The following is a 17,108-nucleotide window of genomic DNA, read 5'->3' as shown; positions in this document are numbered from 1 at the left end:
ATGGATCTTGAAAGCTCGAACGATGTAATTGCACCGGGTGATAATGTAGCCCGATCGAAGGTAAGTGTATGCTACAATATCATGAAATAGTAATGCATCCCCGCAGACAGATCGTGTTGCCAATAAAACCGAAGTCAAATGTAAAGTATTACAGTCGACTGTAACTATAACGGGGTAACACAAGCTTTGAGGATGGATTTACTAGTGCGGAGATGTTCTTCAGTGATCCAAAAAGTGCGTGAAGTGGGTGAAGTTCATGTGTAATGAAATGTGTTGTTCTTGAATGAATATCACATCTTAGTGCTAAGTGTAAAAACAAGAATACCTCGACAACGTATGTGATGAAAACTGCAATTAAATATAGCGCATTTATCGTTAGACACATTCCTACCAATGAAAAAGCATTCGTAAATAATCAATCTTTATAAATGATGTTAACTATTTGTCTTCTTTTTCATCCATAGCCTGAAACGGATATCGAGAAACATGTTCTCGGTACAACTATCAAACTATCCAATGGTACCGAAGGGTTCGTGTTCAGTCGGACGCCCCGGAATAAAGATCTGCTTTTCGGATATAGCTGCCACATCTGTGGTGTGGTATGTCTGTACGGTGAACGAATGCTTCAAATTCATATTGCTGGTCGCAAACATCAAGCCCGGCTGAACGTGGTCACATTTGACGCCGACCAGTATCATGCCTCGCTTGTTACAAAACCGAAAGGTAATTGATAACACTTAAAATAATAAAGTAGTTGGTAATATTTTCCTGTGCTGAGAGTGTTTTTGACTCATCAATTTTTTTTTTTATTATATTTACATCGTATTAGGCAACTTGGCTGGTGGTGGTAATAATGCTGATATCAACTCCGGGAATTTGGCACAACTCCAGGAAAATGAAGCATCGTCAACTAAAACATTAGCTAAATTGCAAAATGTGTTGGACGGATACCGCGATGGTCCGCTGGTGGGACTGGAGTATATTGTAGAGTTAAAGGGTAGCATCCAGACGAATGATGATCCTTGCTATAGTTGCGTGTTATGCAACTTACACAACGAAAGCGAAAGTGGTATTACTACTCACATGATTGGTTTGGGTCATCGGTTCAAGTTTCTTGAACGACATTACCCGACCGTGCGTAAGGTACTAGTTCCATATCGGAATGCCAAAGCAGAAAATGGTGGGCAGGTATTCTTTCGTGTTGTTCAAACCGTTTGCGAAGCGATCGAAGATCATCACGGGCGCCTTACACCGCAAGTTTACGAGGCGGGTGACTTTGAGCGTAATCGAGTAAAGTACGGGCAACAAATCGCATTTGGAAGTCACTTTGATGAGCGCACAGGACCCAAGTTTGTTGAGGTTATCGACGCGAAGGTATTGCAGGATTTGTCTAATGCAGACGACGGGGCTGGACAAGGTTCGAATATACAAAAGCGCTATCGAAGTAGGAACGACCGTGGAAGTCTTGATTCGATATCCAGCGTCAGCAGCGCCAACTCGATGTTAACGATCTCATCGGACGGAGAAAACATTGGGGATCCGGATCGATCACGCCACCGAAGCCCGCTAAATGGTGGGCGTCGCAACAGTGATCATCGCCGAGGCGATATGGGCTCTCAATACTCACGGCATCATAATTCTACTCAACGTTCAAACGATGCACCTTCATCAAGTAAACAAATGATACCAACGCCGCGAGAACTGTCTCAACAGTCGGCGGCAATAGCGCATGAGCGCTATAAATGGGAGAAGTATCGCTGCACGGTCGATTTAGCTGTTGGTCAGCTTACGAAACAATTGAAAGAGTACGAAAAAAGTCCAGAGAAACATCCGTTGTACTCAGAGGAATGGAAAAAGTTTTGGAATCGGCGTTATAAGGAGTTACAGGCGGAAAAGAAGGACCCGCAGAGGCACAACTTTAAACCGGAATGGATCGAGTTTTGGACGAAGCGCATGAAAGAGCTACACGAAGAGGAGGTGAAGCGGAAAAAAGAAGAAATCCGTACAAAGATGAATCTACCAGCGGAGGACGAAGAGCGAACGGACGAGCTGCGCGAACAGTTCTCGTTGCGTGTTCCTACTTCAAGCAACAAACGGTCGAGGTCGGGTGATCGAATTTCGGGTAACACCACATCGGCGCCGATACTGATAGATGTAAATTCCGACGAAGAAGAAGATGATTATATGGGCGGACAGCCACGTACCAGCAAGGATAAGGCTCGTTCATCAAGGCTCTCGTCCAGAAGGGACGATTTTCCAGAATCAACAAAGAAATCGCGCTCACATCGATCCCGTAGTCCCATTACTGATGATTTGGATATGTATTCGTCAGGTCGTACTCATCGCACCGCCCCAGTAGATCGAAACAGTTGGTCTGGGGGAGCTCCTAAACATAACGTCGTACCTTCACCGGAACGAGTAGACTATGACGAGTGGGCCAAGAACTATTACGGACCCAACAAAAAGGTGTTTGTTCGCACTGAGTTCGAATCGGAAAACAACACTCCACTCAATTTTATATCCGTATGTCGCTTACTAACGGCCTTCGAAGACTATTTGGGCAGCCTTGGTCCGAAGGTAATTGAATTACTTGCAAAAGCGTTAGCTTTGGAAAAGGTAAAGGCAAATTCGGCCGACGACTTGCTACTGAATGAGGACAACTGCATGTTCCTGGAGACGGTAAAGGAAAAACTAAAGGGACACATGATGGCCGAAACGATTGAGGCTTCTAAAATGGCCCCCATAAAGAAGGCTGTGAAGAACATTGCGAGACTACTGCATGAAGCATCTAAGCGAGAACCTGTCAAACCTATGGAAGATGAATTATCTCGCGATTCTCTTCCGGTAAGTGATGCGGTTCCACCGATAAAAACACCATCGCCGAGTGTCGCCAGTATAGACAAAATCGCTGTTGCCGAGCAGCTAGCCAAGTCGCTTGTAGCTCAGGGTAAAACAGATTTTACCACCGAAGAGCTAGAGCAACTAATCAACGTATACATTGCGATGGTGAAGTTGTCCCGTGAGCGGAACACCCACATCACGACGAAAGCCTACCTAGCGCTTTTGCCTGTATCTACTGTGCCGCTAGCGCGTAAAGAAGCAGCGCCTTCACCCGTTGCTAGTGGGTTGTCGCAAAAAATGGTTCCCGAACGTGTCCGACCGGAACCGGCTGCTAAGGTAGCGCGCTGGACGGAGACGACGAATCAAATTGTTCGTTCCATCAGCTCTGGCCTAGCGGGCATTGAACCAGCTGATCCAAGACCGCCCTCGTCGGCAGTGATGCTCGAAAATTTGACAGATTCCGATTTGCAGACGTTGCTTCAGAGCTTCAAGGAGCTTTCAAGTGATGAGCAAATGCATCTTATTTCATACCTTCGTAAACTGGAGCGGGCTGAGCCGGACAGGGTAGAAAAATTGAGACGGTATGTTAATTTTGACGCGTGGGCCAACGTACCACTGGTTCCCAAAGGGCGTGAGAAAGCACGCGATTTATCAGATGAAGACGAGCGTAACTATAGGAATCACGGCGATGAGCCCAATTTTGATATGTTCCGGCCATCGGAAGTGAAGAGCGGGGAACGTAAGCAAACTCAAAACCCAATGATTAGCAACGGACAAACAAATTCCACCCAGCGAATGCAGCAGCAAACGCAAAAGGACATGAATCAGCTGCAGAAGGGGAATTCCGTGATTGTAGACTCAGAGGACGAGGATGATTATTCGTACGACGATATTTTACGTGCTGCGTCGAAGAACGTGTCCACCATTCCGCAACAGCAGTCGAAGACAACAGCGGACACCTATGATACTAATTCGAACAATTCGCACCGAAATATCGCAAATAATGAGACAGGCGTAGGAACCAGCACTGCAGGTATTTCGTTGTCTGACACACAGAACCTGATTGCAAATTTGATGGAATCGTTGCAAAAGTCCGTGTCCGATGCTAACAACCAGTCTGCGAATGTTCAGGGCTCGTCTGGTACGAGCAGAACTGGCCAAGGAAACACATATGCTAATCCTATCTCAACTATTGGGGCGCTTGCGGGTGGAGGAGTTTCTGCTTCGATGAGCACTGCAGATAGCGCATCGACAACCCAGGGAACGTATCCATCATACCCCCAACAACAACAGCAAAGCCAACAAGGAATGGCAATGATGAGTGGTTATGGGCAACAGCAAACTCTAAACCAAATGCAAGGATCAACAGGACAGATGCAATCACAATTTGGAGGGCAGTACATGTACCAAGGGCAAATGTTCGGTGCGAATGGTTCTGGACAGCAACAGATGCAGTACGGTTACGGTAACTACGGATATTATTGAATGGAATCTTCGCTCAGTTGATACCCAGATGCATGCTTGGTATTTTAAAAGTACTGTTTGTTAAGGAAAAACTGCTGACTGTCGTAACTAAAACTAATTTTTTTGTACAAAAAAGTTAAAATAAATCAAAAAATCTGATGAAGTGCGTATTGATTGTTTTTTATTATTACAGTTATATTTATATATATATATATATATATATATATATATATATATATATATATATATATATATATATATATATATATATATATATATATATATATATATATATATATATATATATATATATATATATATATATATATATATATATATATATATATATATATATATATATATATATATATATATATATATATATATATATATATATATATATATATATATATATATTTTTTTTTCTAGTGCACATTAAAACTGGATACAATTCTGCGATATGTATTTATATCAGCAAACGTCTCATGTACAAACTGCTTGGTCGGCTCCGCTATCCCTTATTATACGGTACGTGCAACTGTCAAATAAATGCTAACAGATGTAAACAAACGTGGGGCATTGAGTGTGACATGCGGTCGTTGCAATTTCCTTGGAAGCATACTAGTTTGCAGTGAAAAAATTTATCGTCTTGCAAAATAACGCCCAAAATGCCTATTGAAATACAACGGGGTGTCGCTCTCGAAAGTGGACGAAATGAATGTGAGGGGAATGATGAAATAGACCCAACGGCACATGCTAAGCTCATCGATGGTATCAACAATTTAACCGGATCGCACTTTATCGGTGAGGCCACGCGTACGGAGCCGTCACTGCAGCGCACGGAGTTTGGTCTTGCGAAGACGAAAGACGATAAGGTAAGGCTAGCCGATTTAGCCAAATTTTTCACAAAAACACAGAAGCACACTTCGGTCGTGAAACAATTGAATAGGCTGAAAACGCGAAATCCTCTAGAGAAACCGCTCTTAAAACCGGTAGCAGATAGGCTTGTGCGACAAGCAGGCTACCAGCGTGCACAAAAAGACCTGGACAGATGGGAACCGGTCGTGACAGCTACGAAAGTTGCACCGCAAACCATATACCCGCTGCGGTACGGTGGGACAGCCGTGCACGACGAACCACCGAAGCAACTGTCCGAATATCGTGTCAAGACGAAGCTGATGGAGGAAATAGAAGAGTTAGAAAAGGCATACGGCGGCGCAGAAGAAGTCGGAGAAAGAGATTCGGACACGGACTTGCAAAAGTATGACCTAACACTGGCCGAAATGCGAGAGCAACAGCGCGAAAGGGCTCGACAGAAGATTCGACAATCGTACGAGATCGCAAAGAACCGGCGAATGAGCAAGATCAAGAGCAAAAAGTTCAACCGGTTGTTAAAGAAAGATAAGCTGAAGCAGCAAATGAAAAAGTTCGAAGAAATGAAGGAGAAAGATCCCGAAGAAGCATTGCGTCAGCTGGATCAGATCGAAAAACAGCGATTTCAGGAGCGTGTGACGCTGCGTCACAAAAACACTGGCACTTGGGCTAAAAATCTTCAAGTGCGCGCAAAGTACGACACTGAAGTCCGGCGAGAACTAGCTGAACAGCTGGCGATTAGTAGAGAATTAACGGCAAAGCGTTTGCAGCAAGCGGGCAGTAGTTCAGAATCTGACGACGAACTAGGCACTGTAGACTTAGCCAATCCGTGGACGCAACACTCGGGGGAATACGAACGGGCAGCAGTAGAGTCGAAGAAACTCACCAGTGGCTATCGGAAGTATTGGGAAGAACGCAATAAAATCGAGAATATGCAGAAAAATCTGGCAGTTGATGATACGCTTAGCAACGTAACAAATACCAATGGAAGATACGACAACGGGCTGAAATCGAATGATATTGATGAAGAACGTTCGACTGACAACATAATTAAGCCTGTCCGGTTCGAAAAGAGTGGCAAAAAAAGGAAAGAAAAAATCATTATGGCATCTGGATGTTGGAACGTTGAGGATGTAGAGATTGAAGAAAAGCTGACACACAAAGTTTCACATTTGAAGCCCAAAATAAAGAAGAAAGTAAAGGATCCTGTTCCCAACGTAGAGCAACTGTTTCAAGAGGCCGAAGAGCTCATACAAGACATGGTGGAGAACAAATTGGAACAGGTACAAGGGAAGTTGTTGCATGAAGAGGAGCTTCAACGGGATGCATGCTTCCGGAATCGGAGCACGAAGCAAAGAAACGGTTCGAGTGATTTAAGCTTTAAGCAAAAAGCTTCCTTAGCCGATGCAGATGAGCAGTTGAACGAGACGACCGATGCAGATGCTGCAGATCGATCCGAAAATTCGGTGTTGCCAACGATGAACGAGCTGCAAAGGTTGAATGGCGAAAAATCTTCAACGGTATCAGTCCAGCCTGTGAAGTCGATGGCAGAGATCAGCATGAAGAAAGTGGTGCAGATGAAACCGAAACATCTGTTGACTGCTCTACCGGACACGGTCATGACCGGAGAGCTTTCGGATGATGAGGTGACTTCAAGTGATACCCGCAGGTTGACTATTGCAGAAGCCTTCGAGGATGATGACATTGTGGCAGATTTTGCCAAAGAGAAGCAGGACGCGCGCGACAAAGATCTTCCCCAAGAAGTAAACCTATCGCTGCCGGGATGGGGTCAATGGGCTGGGCCAGGAATTAAACCACGGAAACCACGTCAAAACGCTCGAAAAATCTTCAAACCACCTAAAGAACTGCCTCGGCGTGATGACAACCGTGACCAGGTGATCATTAACGAGGATGCTCTAAAGAATGAACAGCTTAGCAAACACCTGATCAACGAGGTGCCGTTCCCGTTCGTCACGGTGAAGGATTACGAAGCATCGCTGAGGGCACCGATCGGTCGTACGTTCATTCCTGAAACGGCGCATGCTGCTATGGTAGAACCACGCGTAGTCACCAGACAGGGTACCGTGATCGAGCCGATGAAGAAAGAGATTCTACTGGAGAAACCCAAAGGACTACGGCAAGTAGGGAAACGGTTGCGTAGTGCGGCATCAGAACAGTTCGACGCGTTCGTCGATAGTGAGAAATTAGGAGAAGGAAAAAAATCGAAACAAGTACGCTAAGGCTTTAAGAAGGGAGTTGCATGAAAGGGATACGAACGCAGCAATAAAATAATCGAATAAATCAAAGCGGTCCTTGATGGCTTTGTAGTTGTATGGATGATGACACTCGAAACTAATATGCATATTTTCATATCAATTGTCCATTTTAAGTGTAGAGAATCTCTTTCCCTGGTTTTGATTTTATAATTTTTGGATGTGGAGAATTGAAATTATCGTTCGTTAGTTTTTATACATTTATTATCGGCTTGCCCGAAGGAATGCCGAAACCAACATTTGCACCACAAATAATAAAGAATCAGATTGAATAACTCTCTCAGTCTATATTTCTGGTAACAGTATCATCCATCGTTTTGCGGAAAAGCCGGGTTGGATTGGCCACCGCTATCAGCACCAAACGCGGTGGCTGGGGGAAATTCACTGTCTGGCATCGGGCGGTCCGGTACTGGCGTAATGTCCGCTGAATCGGCTGTGCGAATGAATATATTTGCGTGAGGAAAATGGGGAGACAAATAGAATGCGTTAATACTGTTAAATTCATGGTACCGTCGCTTAGCTGAAGTGGAAAAATGTAAAAATGGGTGGGTTAACAGCGGTATTTGATGTTGCGAAATGTTGGGCCGTAACACGTCTTTATCTTCGGGCGGAATTTCATGCACAAAATACCTCGCCAATGGACATTACATTTGCTTACTTGTGCTTCACATATCTCTTAGTAAAATGATTTTTTTTGTTAATTGACAAGTATTGTGTCCCTATTCAACAAAAAATATATTAAGAGATCAAAATAATAAACAATAAACTATTACTATAAAAGCTTTGTAATTTTTCTTAAATCTGAAATTGACAGAAATGGAAATTCATCGATCAAATGCGCTTCACGAATACCTCTCTTCCGCTGTTCGCACAAATTACTTTTTCACGCAATTTAATTGATGAATGCCGCCACTCTACCAGTGACACTGAACTTTCACATTAAGTTTTTCTCAGTCCTGCATGCTCGCTGAATCATTTTCCGGTCAGTGTAATGTGCACCATCGTACGTAATAATATGATATCACGGAATAACGCTCCATAAAAACAGCAATAATATTTTGCGCTCCACCAAGCGTATTGATTTAATGATTGAACACCTCATCCTACCCCAAAGCTTGATCCGTGTTCCGGAGAAACCCTCAAATCCCTTTACATCCGAATCCATGTATCAATACGAAGAACAAAAATACATATTTAGTAAAAACAGAATATAATGAATCAGTTCCGTGGATAAATTTCAACAAAGGCACTGGAAAGGCGAAACGATATCGTCCTTTACGTTGAAATGGGAATGGATTACAGGATATGCGATGGATTCGCTTTGAACGGGTGCACATGAGTTAACAGCGTGATTGATCGCCCAAACTGGCGCTATTACCACACTGACTAATTTTTACACACACACACAGAGCCAACTACGTTCCGAGTCACGCGTGCGGTGCGGGTCGAATCAATTTAATATTGTTTGCACATCGCTTAACTGGTTCTTGCATCTTGCAGGAGGAAATTTCTGGGAGACCCAAAAACGTCAACCCAATCTGCCGACCGTTTTACTTACAGCTACTGCAGCAACAACCCATCGGATTCGCGTGTAGGAGAAAGGTTGTGCCCCGGTGAGTGCTTAAATTCCTCGCACGTTAAGGATAGAATCCTTGGTACTAATTGAACTGTTTTGCTTTTACGCTCTGTAGCGTCCCGTTCAGCAGCTTGTGGGAATGTTTGTCGAGGTCATTCCTGTGATTTAACGGGACACAGCAACTTTAAAACATCCGCTGCACTACCGAATGCGGTGCCAAATGTGTGACCGACCTGGTTTGGTTGGGAAAATTTTATCGGTAACACCGCGCCCTAAGCCGTTTGGGTGACGCGCGCCGCATTCGATAAGATATACTGCGGAGTAGGCCGCGATCGACGACGTTCGAGGCTCGCCGCGTGCACGCTAGTTAGCCTTATCGAAGTGATTTGTTCGGCCACCTCACAGATAGCGCGGGGTAGAAGATTGAATAAAAAAAAAAGAAAAATACACAAACGGCAACCGAACCGGAAGCGGAGTAAGGAATGTAGGTGGTGGAATAAGGTCACCATCGAATAAATTTTACCGTTTCGTCGAGGGCTGGAAATGTGTCGACGGCTAGAGCTGGCAGTTACGCCACGTGATTCGTTTACGAGCGATAAGATCGTTTAAATTTATTCATCTCCAAGCAGCTAAGGGGCCGGATTTCATCACTCAGCTTTATCGTTTCTGCTCGGCACCGATGCTGCGCTATTCTAGAAGTGAGGTTCCTCACGCGTTTGTGATTAAACATCATGCAATATTTTTTGCAACTATTTTTTCTCTATTTCCAAAAAGAATTGTTGCGGCATCAAAGGATTTTTTTATATAAAAAAGCGGATTATATATCATGTAAGTGGTGTCTATGCTGGTCTATCTAATGTATAATAACAAACAAAATCTACATAATAATTGTTGTAAAAAATGTAAGCTGAAGTGACCATCAGATTAATGAGCCCATAATTCGTTTCAACTCAAGAGGTTGCGCGTCGTCCTGTCGATGGTTCCTCACGTGTGCAGGATGCTCATAAATTAGAACGCTGTTTGTTTCTCGTCTGTCCTGCCACCGTAGGCTACGAGCAAACGGCCAGCTAACGATGTACGATAGGGTGAAATATTTGCATTCCTCTAATGGCTCCCACTTGGCTCTACTGTAATGGCGAGGGCGATACGGAGCAGCGTCAAAGTATGCTCTCGATCGAGATATCGACGTGTCTTTGTGTGATAACCGAAGGTTCGTGTGCTCTATGTTAAGATCGTTCGCACAAATCGTCGCCGTGCAGGCCTTCGCTCGTCCTTCGAGCTCCCGACGCCAATGCGTGGTCGGAAACAGCGCCGATACGTCGCCATCCCGACACGTCGTTGCATTTGGGTTGCGGTTGAAGTGCAATGTACACAATTAATTTACCACCATCCGGATATCAGGGATCAAAAACCGGCAATTGCTAGCTCACCGATGGAATGTTCAGTCAATGTTCGTCGGACGAACTTCTTCGTCCGGTCGGTTTGTATGCAAAGGATGGTTTTGGTAGTACGGCGTAGCTGGAATCTAAACGTCGCCAAAGGCGACACTATTTATTACGTGCAACCTACCTCGGGACCCATCCTTGCGAGAAGCAGCTTTCAAGCTCTCCTCTGATGTCGGAGCAGGTAATTAATTTGTGTGGTTTACTAACCGGTGGCGTGGGTACTGCCGGGCGCCTCGTGATTGCTGGCGATGGTGGTGTTGTCCGACCGTGATCGAGTTGTGTGGCATTCACTATCAATTTTCATTAACGGCAGTGATCCGATTTAGCACCCAACCCACCCCGTGCAGCCAGAGAAGAAAGGTGTATGTATGTACTCTGTTTTTTGTAATGTAGAAGCAAGCGAAAAAAAAACGTTATGTGCAAACTGAATGCAACGGTGCTCTTGAATTCGGCGGTTTTAGTCAATGTTTCGCCATACCAACGAGCGGCTCTAGTCGCTCCTGACGGTGGATGGTAGGGATTCTTTTTCCTTGGAGCGAAAACGCTATATTCAATGGCAGCAACATAACACACTTTTATTTATGCAATTGGATTATTCGGAGAAACGTGATGAAAAAAATTACATAAGCACCGTATATTTCGCAACGTTTAGTAATTAATTTATTTAATTTGTCAAGGTAACTGTTTCAGAAATTACTTTTACTAATTGTTGCATTTTCGCGAGTGTCTATGTAATACATTTCAACCCCTATAAAACACCTGTTGCGTTCTGCAAATAGGAAAGTTATGTTTCACCATTCATCATGGGTATTTACAGCACTACCATTTCGCTGACTGAAGTGTTTAAAAACTGATGATTGTGTCGACACTTACGAAATCATTAGTGTTATCTTATATGTAATAAATACATATTTTCAGTTATTTTCTACGTTAATTTTTAAGTACACTTGGATTCAATTTGTACTAAGACTATAGTGTAGCTACGTTCTCTTATCACTTACTTTTGAACAAGAAAAACAAAGCTGATTTATTGTTATACGGTACCTCATTGAATTTGTTTTTGCTTCACACACAATGTTATTTGATGTGTATTTACTGCTGGAAAACAAATTTTATAGAGAGAAAGAGAGAGAGAGCCAACATGAAAGTTTCATCCGGCACTGATTTGGGTTAAAAAGCTGCGTTTCGACGCAGTTTTACCTGCGTTCATAGCCGTCTGTCCGTTCTCTGGACATGAAAGATATACGATAAATATTTGTTTCTAGCATCAAATTAACGTCATCCGCAGTATCTGAAATTGCGATGGTAAAGCGCCACTCTTTGCATGGACAATCAGCACCCGTGCAAGCAGAAAACCACAAGAAAAGTAAGGAAAACAAAAACTAGCTTTCATACGCCATACCCAAGCACAGCCAGGGCAATTGGAAATCAAATCGCAATACAAACAATCAAACAAGTAAACACAAACGTGCTATGCTGGCGGTGGGTGCGAAAACTTTTCTTCCAATCACCAGGCAGGCTGCAACCGTCGTGCCATGGAGTTTCAATAAACTTTTGCTTGTCGCGGAATGCCCTTTTTCCCATCAGGAATCCGTCATTGTCAGGTGGTATGGCTGGAGTCAGTATGCCTCGATAGCAAGCAAGATCTAATAATTCAGTGGACTGGGATTTGGGTTTTGCATTTAGCTGTCTGTATATGGCTTTCGTAGCAAAATCATCGTTTTCGCTAAGGTAAATACTTTACTAAATAAGAGATAAAAAAATATGCCGGCGACAGCTGCTTGAAACAGGTTTTTTGGGTGGTTTCGGGGCGATGTTTGTAGGATGACTCCCCGACGCGCTGCCTTGGCGTTCCCTACGAGGTCTGCTAGTATAGAACTCAACACGTGCTCTGAAGACGAACGTATTCCCGAAGAAAGCCGAACGGGCAATCGTCTGCCCAACAGTATGTGTTGAATGTTGTGATACAAATGATTTTTGATTTAGTATGCTTTTTTATCGACATGTTCAATAATCAGCTGTGTGAAAAATTCTTTACTAAAATATTTTTAAACATCAACTCCTGCACATGGAGGATAAGTAGAAAAAAATAGATTTTATTTTAGTATTTTTTGCCAGGTGGATGCGCCTGGTGGTTTGTACTTTGGTGTTTGAATAAAACAGGTGGATGCGCCTGGTGGTTTGTACTTTTGTAATTCAATAAAGCAGGTGGATGCGCCTGGTGGTTTGTTGTTCAACATAAAAAAAGAATTATAAAACATAGTGTTTTTAATGTTTTATTTCGTTGATATGATCATAATAAATAATATATTCAACATCATAGTTCATATGGTTATCACATGAAGTATTTTATGTACATATTTTTGAGAATTTCCATTAAAAGACATTAAACATGCATATCAAAATAATTGTAAAGTTTTGTTGATAAATGAAACTACTGAAAATAAAACTGTCTTCTTGCAACGAAACAAATCCTGATCAAATAATTCCTTTGCACTCCTTATTGTTCAACAATCTCGTTCGTATTGCACATGATGATAATCGAAGCTCCATGACAACATGCACTTGGTCAGCCTGTAAATCATACTAGCATAAGAATAACACTGCCTGTTTCGGAGCCGATGTCAGTGCTCATCCTGCCTTCACGAACCTATCATTACGCCGTCGGGATGCAGAGTAATTCCGCGCACTCTGGTGAATCCGAGAGATTCGTCTAGTAGTTGTTCGTCCTTCGTCCGGTGCGGTCCTTCTGCTTCGTCAATCCGTAGCGCAGTTGCGTAGTGTCGTATTAGATACGGTCAGTGTATCGAATAGCAAAAGCGAGTTTCTGTGTTGAAATTGACCAGCGATTTGTCCATAAGGTGTGATAAAAATTGTTAATTTTATTCTTTATCCCGAAATTGAGAATATAAAAAGCTCTCTTTTAAAATAGCATGCTAATGTAATTAGTATCGCAAAATATAAAGCACTTATAAATTACAGCACATATAAAGTAAAATCATTAAATTTGCTAATATTTTAGAATGAATTCTCTTATTATTATTTAATAGTAACTAATCATTGATCTTGAAGCATTGATTTTTGGGGATCATATACCATTATTCGTGTTACATATAGTTCAGTGACATTATTGGAAATTTTAAATTTAATCAAAGATATTTATGGCAAACTTTCGAATTGAAAAATAATAAAATGAAGTTAAAATAAACAAAACAAGTGGTTCAGTAAGGGATGAAAACTGTACGTCGCATGATTTACAGCATTCCGGAGGATTGGCCTTTGCAATTCGCATGGTTCCTAGGCACTTGGTTGCGAATGCTTTTCCACGTGCCATCTCCGTGCCATTATTGGTGCGTTATTAGGGACTCGTAATGGATGTAGTGAGTTTGATAGACACCGATCCCGGAAAGGGAGCACTAAACGAGCAGCAATTTTCTTCAGATCATTTTATTGCACTCATCAGAATTCCAGACACGGTTCGTTTTATCTTGTCCCCGTAGGCAACAGACCGATAGGGACGACGACACGAAGTGTGTATTTATTTGTGGGGATGTCCAGGCAATATTGGTAGAAAAAAGTGCGCTAAAATGATGGTGACGAAAGTGTGTCACAATGAAAATCGAGGAAAAACGGTTTGAAGGGATAAATAATGTACGTTTTCGGTGAAAAATTACCTCCCGGGTATGCCAGCGGCCATCAGTCATGTGAGTGGAACCAGAGGTGACAAGTGTGTCCATGCGTGTAGAAAATATCATCACCAAGTGAGCATCAGACGTTGTGAAAAATCCTTGCCACGGTACGCATGTGAATAGAGGTTTGTCGATAAATGAGAGTTTCTGATGAATGCTTGTGATTGTGTGCGAGGTAGTCAAAGTGGCCATTACCGATCGTGCCGGTTAAAACGGGTTGATGGATTCTAAAAATAGACACCGATCCGTCGGGATAGTATCGTTTCTACATATCCGCAACATCATCGTCCTCGTACCGTGCCATAAACATCATTCGTTTTAATTATTTCATTTTTTTTATCCCCATAAATGTATATTGTGATCATTGTTCATCAGTAGCATTCTCCACTTCATCTCGGATGGATTTAAAACAACGTGCTTTGTACCCGTGCGTGATGTGGTTAATTAATTTGTACCCCATTTTTCGCGCGGCAGTCCCACCAGTGGTGGGTGGACATTAAAAAAAAGAAGCCGTCAACTGGATCGAAATGATTGATGTGTGTGGTGCGCATAACGAGGAAAGTCTGCTAGCCTGCTGGAATGGTACGAATCGCAGCTAAAACCAGATGTGAAAAATGAGCAGCATCCCTCCGCGTGTATGTAGCTCGTTCCTCTTGCACAAGCACGTGGCTGACCATAAATGTGATGAGTTTGTCTAATCGGTTGAAAGCGCGGGAAAATTAATATTTCCTCCCGTTTGCTTCCTCCGTGTTTCGAGTGTGGTTGTTTTGGTGAATCGCGATATTGAATCCACACGTTTCGGACCAGCGTGGTTATAGGCGAACAAATTTCGATGGCGATCTGGCGGGGAATTTAGTGTCCACGCTCTGCTTCTACCGCTTGGACACGCCACACATCCAATCGGACCAGTTCACCAGCATCCGGAAAATAGGAATAACGTTCGCCACCAGAAGCCGCAACTAAGAAACGAGGTAATGACTGATGCCGTTAATTGCGGCCGTTCGGAATAAATAATCGCAACCTCGCGCGAAGAGTGTTGGTAAAAACTTCTTCGTGTGGCGTAGTAAAACTGTTTGTAACAGTAGAAATGGGTCGTTAAAATGGATCTGGAGTGCAAATAATTTGAAGCAAAAATATCGTTGGATATTGGTGGATTAAGCTGCATTCAACTTGTCCCTGGTAATAGGTTACTAAGCAGGCTGCTAATAAATATAGTAAAGAGTAAATGAACATTTCTTTGGGCCTGCTTAATGCTTTAATCCGTGAAAAAGACCGTGAAAATCTTTAACGTGAAAAATTTCGTGAAAATTTTACATTCATTAGACACTGAATTTATATTTTTTATAATATACTGGATGAATCGTGATTGGATAAAATAAAACAGTTTGGGTGTTAGCGGCTGGGTTATTGAAAAGAACCGAGAACTATCCTTTTTCAGACTGTCGCATTGTGCCGTGACCGGGTTGTAAGGATACTAATTAATGTTAGATCGTGTATTAGTTTGGAAAAACAATCGACTTGCGGAATTGCGCGTTGTAATTTAGCAGTTAAGGGTGTTTTTAGAAATGCACGTTTTTCATTCAAATGCCATCAGCAACTTTTTATTAGTCTAATGAACTATTTTACCCATTCGCAACGTACGTGCTGCTGAATAATGCGCTGAACGCCTCGACAATTACATTGCGAGCCGTATTTGTTTTCGCACATTCGTGTAGAGGTTTTTGTTTTGTTGGAAGAACTTTTTTGACTAACGTTGTTTGATACGAAACATTATATTATACCGCCTGGTGATGTGATCCGATGATATACGAAATTAAATTTCCTTCAGTGCTGTAGTCAACACCGCCTGCATGTTTGTGATTTGCCTGCCATTTTTGGTCTGCAGACCTTTTGCAACGGTGACCTTTATTTGTGGCTTCTGGCTATATTCTGTGGGTTTTTATTAGCAGCGTACCCATCCGAATGCAAGTGATCTTGATGTGGCGTGTCATATATTTTTTCAATAATACAACCCATTATTTCTTGTACCCTGAGGTATACTGTATGGTTGTTTTTCTTAATAAACATAAGATAAGTTATCCTTGTTTTCTTTTCTGCAGGACAGTTGGTCCCGTTCGGAGAAGAAAAATATTACCCTTGTCAATTTTTTCGACTTCGCGTAGTAGATTGGCTTGTATATGAAACTCAGACCGACAGTCAGAGCTATTAATAGTATGTCTTGTGAGTGATAATGGGGCACAATCGCTTATTATGCATCGCATGCAATTTTGACAGTCAGCCTTTAGGCCATCATGGATTTTTCATTTTCTGCTTCACTAGCTTTAAGGAGAAACATTGAATATGCATGTCCCTTTGCTCTATTGCTTAGAATGGCTGGAATTTCAATAGGTAGAAACCGATGAAAGACACAGGGTTAAGATCTAACTGGCAATTTTGTTTTCTCAGAAAACCAGTGACTTGGAACGGCTTTTCCATCGTCATGTGTGCTGCAGCGCGTGGTGTCCGTGTGGGACTAGCGCATCTAATGAATTATTAATTTACCCACTTCAAGAGTAGGCTCAGGCTGGATCATTATTACTACGCGGGCTGCTTCAAGGATAAACATGCTCATAATTTCTGTGACAATTCAGGTTACCAAATTAAAATATCCTATCGGGTGCCAAGTGGATAAAGAAACGGGAGAAGACATATATAAGAGGAAGCGAGATGAGGAAGGTGGGAAAATTTGCATATTAACACGTACGTTTGAACATATTTTTCAGGATAGATGACATCACTTTCGCGCATGTAATCTAGTGAGCGTGTCTATTGAAATATGATTAAAATTACATCAATGCAAGAAAAAAGAAATCTTAGGCATGCTCAAACTCTCTGTAAAGACTTATAATATTGTTCGGTCTAAATTTTAAAAGTCACATATGTCTACATTTTGAGTTGTTTAAGAAAC

General features: G+C 42.4%; 2 protein-coding genes across 2 annotated transcripts; both read left to right on the top strand.

Moving 5' to 3' along the window:
- On the top strand, positions 1-4,435 carry LOC128730485 (uncharacterized protein CG7065-like). The gene is made up of 3 exons (XM_053823535.1): positions 1-60; positions 465-723; positions 830-4,435. Exons 1-3 carry the CDS (start codon positions 1-3, stop codon positions 4,324-4,326), a joined length of 3,816 nt encoding a protein of 1,271 aa, XP_053679510.1. The 3' UTR covers positions 4,327-4,435.
- A 538-nt stretch (positions 4,436-4,973) lies between these two features.
- Positions 4,974-7,435, top strand: LOC128731434 (U3 small nucleolar RNA-associated protein 14 homolog A). The gene has a single exon (XM_053824556.1). It carries the CDS (start codon positions 4,974-4,976, stop codon positions 7,416-7,418), a length of 2,445 nt encoding a protein of 814 aa, XP_053680531.1. The 3' UTR covers positions 7,419-7,435.
- The last annotated feature ends 9,673 nt before the right edge of the window (positions 7,436-17,108 follow it).

This window comes from Anopheles nili, chromosome 2, assembly GCF_943737925.1.
Source record: "Anopheles nili chromosome 2, idAnoNiliSN_F5_01, whole genome shotgun sequence".
In the NCBI taxonomy this organism is placed as follows: domain Eukaryota; kingdom Metazoa; phylum Arthropoda; class Insecta; order Diptera; family Culicidae; genus Anopheles; species Anopheles nili.
The sequence above is the reverse complement of the archived record's forward strand: the minus strand, read 5'-3'. Positions and strand labels throughout refer to the sequence as shown.

What these genes read in the sequence shown, in the direction of transcription:
- LOC128731434 (XM_053824556.1), top strand. Translation starts at nt 4,974, where the DNA reads ATGCCTATTGAAATACAACGGGGTGTCGCTCTCGAAAGTGGACGAAAT.
- LOC128730485 (XM_053823535.1), top strand. Translation starts at nt 1, where the DNA reads ATGGATCTTGAAAGCTCGAACGATGTAATTGCACCGGGTGATAATGTA. An exon ending in ATAATGTAGCCCGATCGAAG is followed by an intron (nt 61 to 464) that starts GTAAGTGTATGC and finishes TTTCATCCATAG; the next exon opens with CCTGAAACGGATATCGAGAA. An exon ending in GCTTGTTACAAAACCGAAAG is followed by an intron (nt 724 to 829) that starts GTAATTGATAAC and finishes ACATCGTATTAG; the next exon opens with GCAACTTGGCTGGTGGTGGT.